This window comes from Anser cygnoides, chromosome 1 (assembly GCF_040182565.1).
Source record: "Anser cygnoides isolate HZ-2024a breed goose chromosome 1, Taihu_goose_T2T_genome, whole genome shotgun sequence".
In the NCBI taxonomy this organism is placed as follows: domain Eukaryota; kingdom Metazoa; phylum Chordata; class Aves; order Anseriformes; family Anatidae; genus Anser; species Anser cygnoides.
In genome coordinates this window covers 142,348,762-142,362,718 of record NC_089873.1, presented here as the reverse complement: position 1 = coordinate 142,362,718, position 13,957 = coordinate 142,348,762, and the positions used below count along the sequence as shown (strand labels likewise).

Below are 13,957 nucleotides of genomic sequence, written 5' to 3'. Positions count from 1 at the left end.
AGGAGTACTCATATCACTGAGTCTGATAAGAGATCAGATTTGATAGTGCTCTAATGAAACAGTGCAGTACCAAGTCGGGAATTAATATAGGATTTCATATTGCATAAAACCCCAAATCTTTAGCACAAGTGGAAGGGAGCTGAATGAACCCTGAAAGGTAAATTATGAAGAAGAGTCTGAAATAAACCTCCCTTGCTACCCATCTAAGTCACAATGGATATAGTGTTAGGCATACCATGCATACATACTGTTTAAGCAGCCCTTAGCACCGTAAATTCCCTCTAGTCAATCAAGAAAAGCGAGAATCTCCAGAGGGCATTTCTGAGTGCTTAAGTTAAGTAGCAGTTAGGTCCCTTGTAAGTTAAAGGCAGAAAAATTGTATGTATGCAAACCCACCACCCTATACCTCACTGTCTGGCTTTATCACGATCTGACAAAGGGGGTCCAATTCCTCCTTAACTAAGTTATGTTCTTTTTCAGACCTTTTTTCAAGCCTTGTACAATAGGTAAAGTTCTGACTGTACGAGTCACATGCCTTATTTATTCACAAAGTCAGCAAATTGCCTTGGTTCAGATTTGCAGGTGACCTCCTGACAGCAGATTTATAAACAGTCCTGAGTCTTTGCCACTCTTTACACTCTGTTTCCATTCACCCCTTACCAAACTGAACTTTTCTTCCTATTTTCATTGACTTCAGCTGAAACTCCCTATTTTCTTGTTTTGCTGAACCACAAGGATGTCCTCCTACTGTCATGTGTGACAACAACATTTTGTGAACAAGAGACCCCTATGGAGCTCTCTCTCTCTTGAAGGGCCATTGGTCCAGAAGTCGTTCTTCAGGTGGTAGGATTCAGCACCTCAATTGCTTCCCCAAGACCAAAAGAACTTGTGTAGAGCCTCACAACTTTCACATTAGCCCACTCTAATGGGACCAGCTGACCGCTGAGCCCTGAGCTCAGCAATCTGATCTCACCTGGGCAAAAGAACTTACGCTCTCTGGAGACAGCTGGCAATTGCATGCAGCAACTCCTGATGCTGCCAGGAAACAAATTTTTTCAAAGCACGGTGGGGAAGAAAAACAGGTGGGAAAGAAGAAATGTAAAGGAATGATGTCCATAAGAATGCACTTGGTTATTAAGAGTAACCAGTAAGTGCCAGAAAGAGATCCAAAGCTTCAGTTTTATCAGATATGGAAGAACTCTGCCTGACCACAGTTTCAGCTACTAGTACCATATACAAGTGCCCAAAAGAGTCCTTTTTCCTTCTTTAGGCCTTCTTTCCTTCATTGGGCCTTTTGGAATTAAAGAAAATAATTACATGAGGGCTAGATTCCAAAATGAAAATGTATAGATATAGTTGAAATATTCTAGAATGTTAATTGATTTGCTTACCCTCCCTATTCTCTTTCTCTCTTGCCTTCAGAACATGGAAGTAAAAAAAAGTCTACAGTGATCATTGAGAACAGTCCTTTCAACATTTCTCTTCTGTTCAGTATATGTTGCCATTCTGCAATAAGAGAGGGGAGTAACAGAGGTGATCTCAGCCAGGGCATCCCTTCTCATCTGCTTATTAGAGAAGAGGAAAGGGTATATCTCCCAAGAGAGTCCTTTGAGTAACACCGCATCCGAAGTGTGGTTTTCTTTCTGCAGCACCTTAGCCACTGTGAAGGAGAGCCCCCACAAATAGAGGGCATTACAGATCCAAAAAATAAAAATGTGTTCTGCATTCTCTTTCAGATGTGTAAATCAAAAACACTGTGTCTGATTTCTACCCAGCAGCAGAAGCTGGCCTCACCTAGACAACAGATGGGATCTCAAATAGAAAGTTCCCAAGATGATCAAAATGATGAAGAAAAGAGAGGAAAGTAAAACTTTGGGGGTGCATAGAAAGGAAAAGACACAAAAAAACATTGCATTTGATTGCAGGGAGAAATGAAAAGTGCAGTGCTGACTGAATCTTCTCCACAACTTTTTACACTTGCAACTTATTTCTGTCCCCACCACCCACCCTGAAAAGGTTTCCCAATTTCACTGTGGGGACAGGAGGATGGCTGTTTATAGGCTATTCTCAAAGCTGTTCATCATTCTCCAGTCCATTGGTCCAAGGGCATGTTTCAAGGACAGCACAGGGCACTTAGGCAGTGGCTGACACTTCTTTTTAAGCCACCATACTTTGAAACATTAAAAGACTAATTATACTACCAAAGTAAAAAGATTCTTAGTGGTCCCTTCTACTAAAGAGTTAATTTTCCTGGACCAGAGAACCTCTCCACTCATATTCAGCTGATGCAAGGTCAACGACAAACACACTGAGGAAGTCAGAGTTGCTTTATTTTTCTTGTGAGCAGGTCAAATAAAACACTGCTGATGCTCCATTTATCTGGAGCGACAAGCAAACATTTGGCAGCGGTGGAAAGCATACATTGGGATCTGGCACCGGGCTTCTAGCACAGCTGTCAGCCTGCTGACTAATCACTTCATCCCCACGCTAATGCTGCTCCAGGTCTATTGGACCCTTTCATCTCAGATACCCTGGCACATGCTCCTTCTGATAGAGCTATTTATACAAAGATGTCACTATTAATTGCTATGTAGCATTTTATTTTAGAAGGGGTTTTTAGCCAAGTTTTTTTCCGTGATTTTTCTCTTTCCTACCGTAGGCATCCAAGGTGGGAGCTGTGATTCTGCTGCTTCCAGTAGCAACCAGACCTTAAATAGATACCCCCTAGCCAGACTCAAATTTGTTGAGGGTGGGGTGTGTGTGTGTACATGAGCTTCATAGCTTGTTTTTCTAAGCATCTGTTCCTATTAATTTATTTTTCTTTGGTGACTATTCTGGCAATTAAGCTGCAGTCATACAGGGCACACCTTACTTTCTGAAAAGACCCGATTTACCTTAGGTTTGCTTTGTCAGATGATACTTGCAGTCTTGTCAGCACAAACTATTTAAGCAACTCCCAAGGACAGTGTTAAAATATAGGTGGAGCCTATGAACTCTGTTCTTGGCAGTCGTGCTTTATTAGTTGTGCTGTGCAAAGGTGGTGCGACTAAGGTAATGCAGCGCTTTCACAGGAGCATTATATATTGTGACAAGCCAAACAACCTCCAGGACTCTCACTCATCATGATTCCCATTTCATACCCCATCTGTTATAGGAATGAGGTATGAAAACATTTCTCTGTTTCCGAAAGATATTAACAGACTCCTGGGAAATCGTTTACCTGGAGAAAGGGAAGTGCCCAGCCTCATTTTTTGCCGACCATGGCAGGGCTAGCTGCTTTTTTTTTTTCGTTCGTGAACAATAGGTTTTCACAATGGGTAACTGTAAAGAACTCAGGCAGCTAATTGGTTTCATGCTCTCAGTTAGCAAAGGTACAAAAGCATAAATTTGTGTCGCTTCTGTACTGTGTTTGCACTGAGGATGTCCAAGTGCTTTTTAAACAGTTGCAAAGGACATCTCCAAGTACCTTAAAGGCAGGCAAGTTCAGTCGTCCCCATTTATCATCGTGATGGTGATCAGATAAGGAAGACAGAGCCTTAGAAGGTCTGATGACCTGATTTGGTCATTCAGCCACCACATGGCAGACCTAAAACTAGAGCAGAAGCTCCTTATAGTCACATTAGTGCGTTAAATGCAGAAACAGCCTTCATATTTTAAACCCTGGAGATGCCTGGCTGTCCTTAAGCGGATGCAAATTCTGGAGTTTATGGTATCATCTCCCTTTTCTCAGCATGATTTTGGACTGAAATGAATGGATGATATCCATATTCATTCTTTAAAGCTATCCTTATGGGATTGTTTCTTGGCATTCTACAGTTGCCTCGGAAAATATCCCCATATGTTCTGTTACAACATTGGGATGGCCTGATCGGCAAGTCCAGAATAGACCCCTCTGGTAAGCGTGCTTCAAATGTCCTCACTGAAAGAGAATTTGAAAAATACTCAGGGGCAGCAGCAAGAAGTGGGCATTTCCATTGCCCCTGTGATTCATTCACAATTACTAACACAGGAATTCCCTACTGTGCGCATGGAAGGCTTGCGGCATCTTCAGTGCCAGGCAGCAGAGATAATTACACTGATCTTGGCACAACGTTCTCAGTTTGTGCTTTGAGGAAGCACCATGTGGAATTTGCTTCTCACAACAAAGGCATAAAATGTTTTTCCTAAAAGACCTTCACTATATTTTAGGTTGGCTTCAAGGGTAGAGAAGGACGTGGTGTTTCAGATTCTTTAATCTGGAATAAAAATAGGCACTCTGCCAACAGATCTCCTTTAAACCGTGGAATATGTTTTCGTCACTGAGTTTGAAATAACATTTCAGAGTCTTGGTCAGATTTATGGTTTGATTTAAAACAGTGTGGCCTAATTGAAGTCAATGGAGCTATGACAGTTTATGCCAGCCGAGGGACTGGCTGTCTGTTTCAGAGTATTGTTTTCCCACAATCGTCCTTGTTCTTCCAGACAGTGATGGATTTCCCAGGCATTTCAAATACTTCAAGCATTCATACAGCCTTTCTTAGGATTTTCTTCTGTAGTTGTGACATCTGCAAATTCAGATCACCTTTTCCATGTTTACCTCTCAACATTGACAACATGATCCCTAAGAGCGTCATTGGTATTGGTTTATTCAAGTCAGATCTTTAAAGTAATTGTAACACTGCTCTTTCCTAGTGGGAGCCTGAGCCACTTGGTAGGGGGACAGTACCTGGTGGATGTTCTCACTGCAGAGTGAGATTTAGAAGAAAACTAGTTTAGATGATTACAGCAATGCCAGTGACACTAGCTAAATATTGTTCCATCTCCAGACAAAGAAAAAAATAGAGCAGATAGTGTCTGGTTGTGTTACTGAGCTTTTTGATAAGAAGGCTCTAAATACAATTGCTGCAAGATGAAATTAACAGATCCGAAAATATGAAGCATGAGTATGTTAATAGCCGTTAATGTGGCCAGAAATGTATTTCAGAGTGTCACTTCAATATGTTTTCATGGCACAGGCTTTTCTTCAAGGCCTGATTCTCCTTTACTTTGCATTCTTGATAATCTTCCATAGCTGTGTCAAGTGGGTATAATACCATTATGGTATAATGCAATGAAGAGCTGGGATCACAAATTCTCCAGAAAATGATTTTTTTTTCCTTTTGAATCAATTTAAAATTGTTACCAAACACTTGAAATTTGGTAAAGAACTGCATCTGTTTTATGTATACCTTGATCAGCCATCAAACTTTTCTACCTTTGCAATATTGAGACCGAATTCTTGCAATGCATTGCACACAGCTACCCAGGAATTTCTTGTGCCCAATGTTCAACACTATGATTTACTGTCACGAAAAGTGTCGTAGCTGTAAGCAGTGGCTTAATATGAAGCATGAAGTAGGGCCCAGACCCAGTCTAATTAACCCCAAAAAGTCCCCCGAGGTCAAATGAGGCAATCTGATTTGGGAATCTTTCTCCACTGACTGAGTAGCAAATGCCTGCGCCTTTGCATGAAAGCGTTTAAACCACCTTGGTACTGTTCAACGGCTGTCCATGGCCATGCAGTCTGATGAAGACTATAACTGGTCCCACCATACCTAAAATCTCAGGCTCTTCCAGGGACTGAGGTGGCTCGCCCTCTCAACTTTGATCACATACTGCTTTGAGTGCAGAAGAAGTATCAATCTCCCCAAATCAAGGTGTTTCTGAGCCTCTACATCTGAGAAACTTTGACACTACAAAAAGTCTGGCAGTCTATCAGAGAAGGTGACTTGATCACTAGGCAATGCAGGAAAATACGTCTCTGGGGACTTGCATGGAATTTGGGTGCCCAAGTCCCACGTAGCCGGGATCACAGGACTATGGTCAGGAACTTCAAGTGTTTTGTTGGTTATGACGTGCTTTACTGAGTTTCCAGCACCTTCACGATGTATTTAGTCTCTCTCTTAGTTTGCATGTTACTGAGTTTCCAGCACCCTGACGATGTATTTAGTCTCTCTTAAGTCAGAGGTTGCATGTTCTGTTCAAGGGCTTTAAAGAAGAGTGGTTCTCACCCAAATTGTTGTTCAATTGCCTAAAATAAAAATATCACTTCTATGATGCAGTAATTAATTCTGGGGCATAAGCCACTAGCAAAATATGCATGAATGTTCTGTGTCACAGTCATTAAAATGCAAATTGGTGTTTTATTTTGACTGCATGATCTTGCTTACATGCTTCAGAGAGAATAGTCCAAAATGGAAGTCACAGAATTAAAATAATGGTCATTTTTCCTAAGAAAGCATGAAGAAACATGTAGGTGTTATCGCCCTGATCACTATAGTATAAAAACACACTACATTTAAGAATGGAAAAGGTAGAAGGGGAACAGGAGACTTCAACAGTATCAGCACAAAGGGGAAATATTGTAATGCTGTTTAGTTTCCTTAGTATATTGGCTACCATTAGAGCAGCAAACATAGATTTCCAGATGTTTGTGAAGAGTCCAACAGTTATATTTTATATCTATGGCTGTAGTAACAATTTCTATTCAGCAGCCTAGAAAAACATTTCATGTCACAACAGGAAAGAAATATTACTGTGGGGTTTTTTTCTCCCTCATCCCCTACATAGCAATTCTGAATACTTCAGTCAATGCCAAACAAAAATGATGGTTTAAAAATTAAAACCACAATCACTAGGGGCAGGACGTAAATGTGCAGATGTTCTGTGATGCTGAAGAACTTTTCAGGCAGCAGTCACAATGGTGTTGGGGAGAGGACAGGGAATCCATCAGAGTTGGACACTGTCAAAAGCATTCCCTAAGCTACGCTGTCAGAAAAGGCACTTACATTTTCATATTCCCTTAAGAAAAAAAAAATCAAAACCAGAAAACCTACTCACAATGGCCTCTGTATAGCTCTTGCTATTTTATTAGCAAGGGATTGACTATAATCTGTTAATATACGTGAGCAACTTAGATCTGGAGTTTACTAGGCAACCTGTACAAGTGGAAAAGTGCATTGTCCCATAGCAGCATACAAAACATCAATTTTCCTTCTCTGGGAAGGAAAATTTTTACAAGCTTATTAGCTGTTACTGTTTCAGGCACCTATGTGCCTTAATGCTGTTATACAAATGGCTGCCTGAAAAGCTTGCATTTTCCACACCTACCTGGCCAGACAAAAAGACGTGATGAATAGCAGCAAAAACAGCAGAAGGCAAGTTTTTAAAGGCACACTTTATAATCGGTACATTTAATGCCCGTGTATGGTAACAGACCTCTTGCCTCCCACGAGTACACACAGGCACTTCTGCCAACTTCTCCCTAGCAAAAAGGGAAGGGGGATAGATATGAGAGAAGGCAACGTGATGGGAGTGCTGGCCTGGATGGGATGGATGCTCCAGTGAGGAAAGGTTGACATATGTTGGGGGAGGCAGGGATGGGGCTGGAAAGTGTGCACCTTGGGGAATCACAGAGTTGAAACCACATCCCTGCTGGCCTGGCCTTTTTTCCAGCCCCAGAAATTGCGTGTTGTATGTGGCTTGTGTCAGGTATCAGACGCTACTTCTCCAGAACGAAATGCACCATTAGTAGGTAAAGACAATTCATTAGGTGCAACATAGCTGAACAGTAATTAATTATTAGATATTATTTCTCACAAAATGCATCTCCAAAGTTCACATCGCATTAGCCACAATATTGGACTGATGGAGCATAAACAAGGGTAATGATAAACACTGGTGAATGGAGTTGGGAAGAGATAGTTATTAGGGTACTAGCATGTTTCATGTGGGGTTTATTTAACAGTCTTATTAATGATCTGGAAAAGGAAGTGAATAACTATTTAATTAAGTTTGTATTTGATACTAAATTAGAATTTGCTGTAGACACCTCTGAGGGCAGAGAAATAAATCAAAAGGAGCTAGGAGCATGTGCAGTAAAGAAGAAAATGAGATCTGGCATGGGAAAAAAAAAAAAAAAAGCAAGCTAATCTCTCTGGAAGCAAATAATCTCAAGTGTAGCTATCAGTGGAGGAATTCTGGAGAAGGAGGTGTTGAAAGAGATGTAGGAGTGTTAATGGACTATATATTCCATCACAGCTCTGGTATATGTTTACAGAAGCAACGCATCAAGGAGCAGGAAGGTAATAGCCCTTCATTGTAGGGCTCTAGTGAGAACCATCTATAATGCGGCACTCCGTTTTGGGCATCCTGTTATCAGAGAGATATAGACAAATTGGAATGAGTTCAGAAAAGAGCCATAAAAATGATCCCATATCCCTGGAGATAATGACTTATGAAGAAAGATCAGAAGAAGTAAATGTGTAAGGCCTTGTCTGAAAGATGACTGAAGTAGGGCAGGAAACCAGTCTGCAAATACGTGAAAGGAAAAAGGGAGGAGGATAATTTATCATAGTAACTATTAGTAATAGGATGAAATAATAAGTAACAACAATAAATTTTAAAAGGGCAACTTCAGGTTGAATGTAGAGAGAAATTTCTGACACTGGAATTTGGGTTAGTTTGCAGAGAAGTTTCCCAGGGGTAAAAGTAAAAGCTGCATTCAAGTCATTTAAAATCAAATTGGACAACTCACTAGAAAATGCACCCTGCTATGGGGAACAATCTTCCATTGCCCGGGGAATAAGCTGGATGACTTAATAGGACATTTCACACTCAAGCCTTTATGACTGTGATATTTTAATATGCATGGTCAACTATTTTGGGAAAGTATACATTTCTTGTGCTGTCAGGCCTCATAATACAAACACTTGCATGGAAACATGACTTTTAAGATGGCAAGCAGCTCTGCTGACAGCACGGCACTGCTGATATGCAAAAACACAAGCCTGAGCTCCTCACATTTCTTCAGGATCAGAGTCTTAGATCTTATAGTTGTCAATATCAAGCAACCACATCACTTACGGGTAGGTGAAGAAGTGCACAGGAACAAAAGACAGGGGTAGGAAGGTCCAGTGAGGATGTATCATTATTGGTATTATTATTGTTATTCTATTACTGCTAGTAAATGGCTGGTACCGTGGAGTTTATCTCAGTTTCTTGGCTGTTCACCTTTTCCATCTCCAGCTTTCACCTCTGCACGGTGTTCATTAGACACTGTAAGACTGCTTCCTCTACTCTGTTTTTACCATGTTTCATTTTTTTTAATGTATCCTAACATTTCTGTTGAATGAGAAAAGAGACAAGCTGAAGGGAAAGCCCAACCCTCCCTCGTGTGAAGAAGGGATGGCAAAGGCTGTGGATGTAAATGAACATTCAGCTAGCCCTATACCTTTCCCTCAAATTACAATGATACAATGTTGAACGTGAACTCTCTTCACCATTTGTTAGCAGCAGAGGCAAGCTCATAGATAGTTATGCTCCCTAAAACACTGTGTTTTTTACATGTTTTTCTTTGTCTGTGTGTGTTCTTGTTTTCTCCTCTCCCCTTCTCTCCCCGTGGGCTACACGTGGGGCCAGCAGCCTGGTGGTGCCACAGTCCAGCACCCGAGCCCCGGGACTCTCCAGCAAGGGGTCGAGCAGCAGCAGCTCCAGTGAATCCGAGACCAGCTCGGAGTCTGACTCAGAGAGCGAAAGCAGCTCCAGCGAGAGCGACGGCAGCAAGCCCTCGCATTACTCCAGCCCAGAGGTAAGGGCTTCTGCTCTTCATGATTTGGGGTGGTGAGCCGTTATTACACCCACTCAGACTTTTTTTTCCAGCCAAGGTGACACAAGGAGGCTGGGGGGAGATGCACAAAAAAAAAAAAAAAAAAAAAAAAAAAAAGAGAGAAAAGCACAAAGATCTTCCTCCTGGCACCCTGTGAAATGCAAGTGGCAGGGGATGCTGGGGTGGATTAAAGCATTTGAAGCAAAAATGAAGAAGGAAATGACCATGTGATATTTTCCTCAAACTGGAGCTCCTCACAAAGTCACAGCTTGCTCGAGGCTTTATGCAACTCTGCTTCCATAGCAATGGCTTGCTTAGTGCTTAAGTCCTGATGTGGACTCTCAGCACTGCAAGGGAACTAAGGCTTCTCTGTGCAGGGAAGCTATTATGAAATCAGTTTGAGGGTGGATTTTTAAAGCAAAACAGTTGTTTTTCACTCACGCACTTCCCTCACCTCACTCCCCAAGTGAATTATTCTCTGCTACTGCTGCCTTTCTGTGATTTAGTTTAATCCATCTCTAGCATGGACTAAACTGAATTACTCATGGTGCAAAACATTAAGCCCAAACTTGTCATCTGGAAAGCTAGCACTGAAAATTTCCACATGTAGACAAGCCCTAGCCAAAGTACAATTAAGCTGCCAGTGCTACCTTCTGCTTTCACCTCTGCAGTGTGCTCAGCAGACACGCTATAGGGCTGCTTCCCCGACTCTGCTTTTCTACCAGGCTTGGCATTTTTATGTGTTTTGGTCAATGTACACCTTTAGTATAAAGCCATGCACTCCACAGCCACATCACACACATTAATGTATGTAAAAATATTCAAAAATCTAGTGGCAGGATTGTAAATACCCATGAAATACAGTCAGTGTATTTTCCTGCTCCACATAAAGCATCCCCTCACCAGACTCCTCCCCTGACAACTAAGCCTCACAGATTCTTTCACCCTGAAAAATTATACTGAATAACCAGCAAGCCTTTCTTCATATTTTGCTCAGTATCTGGGGCCATGTTTCCCATCAGGGAAAATGCAGCACTCACAGAAACATCATTTCTATATTTTTCTCAGGTTTTTTTCCTTGTTTAACACTTATCTTCTTTTCTCTTTTTCTTCCACAGTGCTTTCAGATCCATTTCCAGTTAATTTTCCTCCACTATGTCCCTTTCCTAAGTCTCTCTCTGGTTCTCTCCTTCCTTTCTTCTCTGTTTTCTTGCTTCCAGTCTCTCTTTCCTTGTTGCCCTCCCCGTGCTATCCCATTCCTCATTTCCCATCCCAGGTTCTCTCATCTGACCCATTAAGACCTTGTTCTGTCTCGTTCCTGGCTGGTTTCATTGCAGAGGTCTCACGCTCTCTCTCCTCTCCCTATGGGAATCTTAGAAGGTAGAAGAAAAGGGATGAAGAGAAGAAAGAGAAGGAACCATGGTAGGGGGGAAGGAAACACAAGATAAAAGGGGGAGAAGCATAGTACCCAGGAAGAGAGGAGTATGTATACTAAGATATAAGAGCATCTAGGCAGATACCCGTGATGCTTGGACACGAGAGAAGCAATTCCTCAGGGAATGCAGGAAGTGAATTAACTAAGGCAGGTCATGGGTTTTGTAAAGTCAAGCAAGGGACCGAGAGCCATGGAAACGTGGAGGAAGTGCCTCCTCTTAAACATTTTATACATATTCTCTCGAGATCTGTGCAACCACTTTTGTGTGGAGTCTGAGTTATCAGTGATCATTGTCACGAAACAGCTGCACTGCTCCAACAGATTGCTTGTCTCTTTGCATTATGTTTGTGTGGTTTGCCTTCTAGGACATGCTGTACAAAACAGGCTTATATGAAAATGTAAAGGTCTCAAAAGTGTGATGGCTGCAGTGGTGTTCATAACTTACTCTTTGGGATATGGGAGAGACCATGACATTCACCTGGATAGGGTCAGGGTGTCCCCGGGAAGTAGGATATCTGTGCTTTCCCCAAGGGATAGTGCTCTTCCAAGCCCATCATATGACTGGTGGCACCAATTCCAAACATGTTTATGTGATATCTCTGAGTGGAAGTCCTGTCTGCCTTGAATTAATGCTTTAACTTACATTTAGGAACCCAGTGAAGCCGTCTTCCTAAAGTACATGCCATGTTCTTATCCCATAAATGGAGAGAGACAGGTCCTTGGGAGCTCTTTAAAAGGAGGTCTTGTCCACCTGAATTTAATTAGTGGGCTCAATTCCAGTCATGGCCTCAAGATGAATTTCATCTATTGGATAAAATAAAAGAAGCAAATACATCTTTGTCATTACATAAGTATAAACTAATAAGGGTACAATTCAGGTACAATGAACCTGAGTACTCTTGCACAATGCTGGGCAGGAAATCCATATGTCCAAGTTGGGAGGAACTTCACCTGGTAATCTGCAGGCCATAATGAGCCCTTCATTCTTTTTTTGTTTCTTTTATTTTTTCCCCATAATTAGAAATATCATATGTATATATTCAAAATATTTTCTAGGACAGGTTATCTTCTGCATTCTACATTATACAAAAATTTAACTGCTGTTTCATTTCTCCTGTAATTTTTCTTCATCTCATTTTGAGATCTTTGAGCTGTTTTCAGGTGTCTAAATGCAGTTGCCTAGAGTGTAAAAGCAGCTCATTGTAAAGCATACATATAAAATAGATTAGATGAATTGCACCCTAAAAGTGTCCGTTTCTTTCCAGTGACTATTTAGAGGCTGTAGTGACTAGCTCAGCTGTCTACACTTTATGTCTGCAGTAAACTAAGAGTAATGGCTGAGCTAGAACAGGAGACAACATTCAGACTGGTTTCAGTGATGTGGACAAATTAAGGTGCCTCAGACAGTAATGTGAGTAGTTACAGTTTTGTGGACTGCCAAACCTGAAATTATGAACAAGGGACTGAGACTTCTATCTCCTGTTTCTTTGCCGAGGTCATGAATTCTTTGTATGACCTTAATTAATGTCATAAACGAGGATTCTGGAAAACGGTGACATCCTTCCAATTATTTCAGATGGTAGAAAAAAATGCGGGTCTCAAGTCCACAGAAGAACTACATTTCAAAAGCTAAAAATTTGGTTTGTTTGTTCTTCATTCAGTTGAATTATCATGCATACCTCTAATAGGACTGGGTCTGGTTAGACAACTGGGGAAGTCCCATTATACAGGAAGGGCCAGACGGAGGAATGGCCAGGAGGGAAACAGAGAAGCCATTGCACGGAATGGAGCACCAGTGGCTGTTCAACAGTAACCTGGCCAGAACAGGGAGGTGTGCTGTCTTGGACCCTGCCAGCACCCCACCCCCAGATACACCGTCCTTTACAGCCTCCACTGTAGTGACCAGTTCGCAACCATCGAGGGTTTTTACCATGATTATTCCATCATCACGGGGTAGTTTTGGCCTCACATCCACACGTTGTGTCTGACCTGGTCAAAGCTGAAGTGATTGGAGATGCTCTTCCCGGCCTTCTTCCCTCATCAACAGAGACCCACCTCCTGCCCACAGTACTGTGCATCCAGTCCTTCAAGTGCATGGACTTTAGTACTAATAGCCACTGCCCGTAAATTCAGGCTGTTCCCTCAGGAGTTGTGTGGCATTGTCTCTCTTCTCCTTAGCTCAGAAAATAGGAAGAGCATATATATATAACCAACTAGCTAACCGGTGAGCATGCTTCTGTCACCTCATCAGCATTTCTTCACTGCTACATTTCCTCAAGGACTCAAGGGAAGAAGAGTTTAGTTTCAGGGCTGGTGTGTGTCTGTGTATGTTTTCTGTATCTGTCTTGTTTTCAAAAAAGGTTTTGCTTCCCATCTGAAATGTCATGATTTGATTTCCTGAGTGGTAATTTCAGAAGAAAAGGGAATTTTCATCACTAGACCAACTGTAGACACTATCTTCACATTTGCTCATATGATTCGTGGGCTTTAGCTCTCCTATGCACTGTTTTTGGCAAAGACTACAAACTAAACTTCCCCGTCCCTCTAGAAAACTCTTTGAGGCAGGAGCCACCTCTTAGAGTATTTGTGCACCATGCCTAACAGATGGGAATCTCCAGTTCTAATTTGATGAAGTGCTAGCAGTACTAATAGTAGAAGCAGCAAAATCATCATCATCATCTTCATCTATGTCTTAAATACAATGAAAAGGCGTCACATTTGTATGGAAATTGCTCTGAACCAAATCTTTGATAGTAGGACAGCACAAACAGGTTATCATATCGGTAAATTAATGTGTGGATTTCCAATAGGTCAAGTATGCTGCGGGGATGGCTGATTGCTTACTCCTATCCTGCATTGGGTTAAGTACATGCACATTATAGGCTATCCAATTTCTC

The 13,957-nt window shown here is 41.7% G+C and overlaps 1 protein-coding gene across 6 annotated transcripts in view; it reads left to right on the top strand.

The window, feature by feature from the left end:
• Window positions 1-13,957, top strand: part of AFF3 (ALF transcription elongation factor 3) — a 339,923-nt gene that overhangs the window by 276,666 nt on the left and 49,300 nt on the right. For 4 of the 6 annotated variants that reach the window (XR_010826790.1, XM_066984090.1, XM_066984087.1 and 1 more), the window contains one exon: window positions 9,439-9,607. Coding sequence is in view for 5 of the 6 variants with exons in the window: in XM_066984090.1 (XP_066840191.1) it covers window positions 9,439-9,607 (169 nt within the window). In the remaining variant the exon portion in view is untranslated. The remainder of the gene's footprint in view (window positions 1-9,438; window positions 9,608-13,957) is intronic. The other 2 variants (XM_066984089.1, XM_066984083.1) reach the window with 1 other exon arrangement.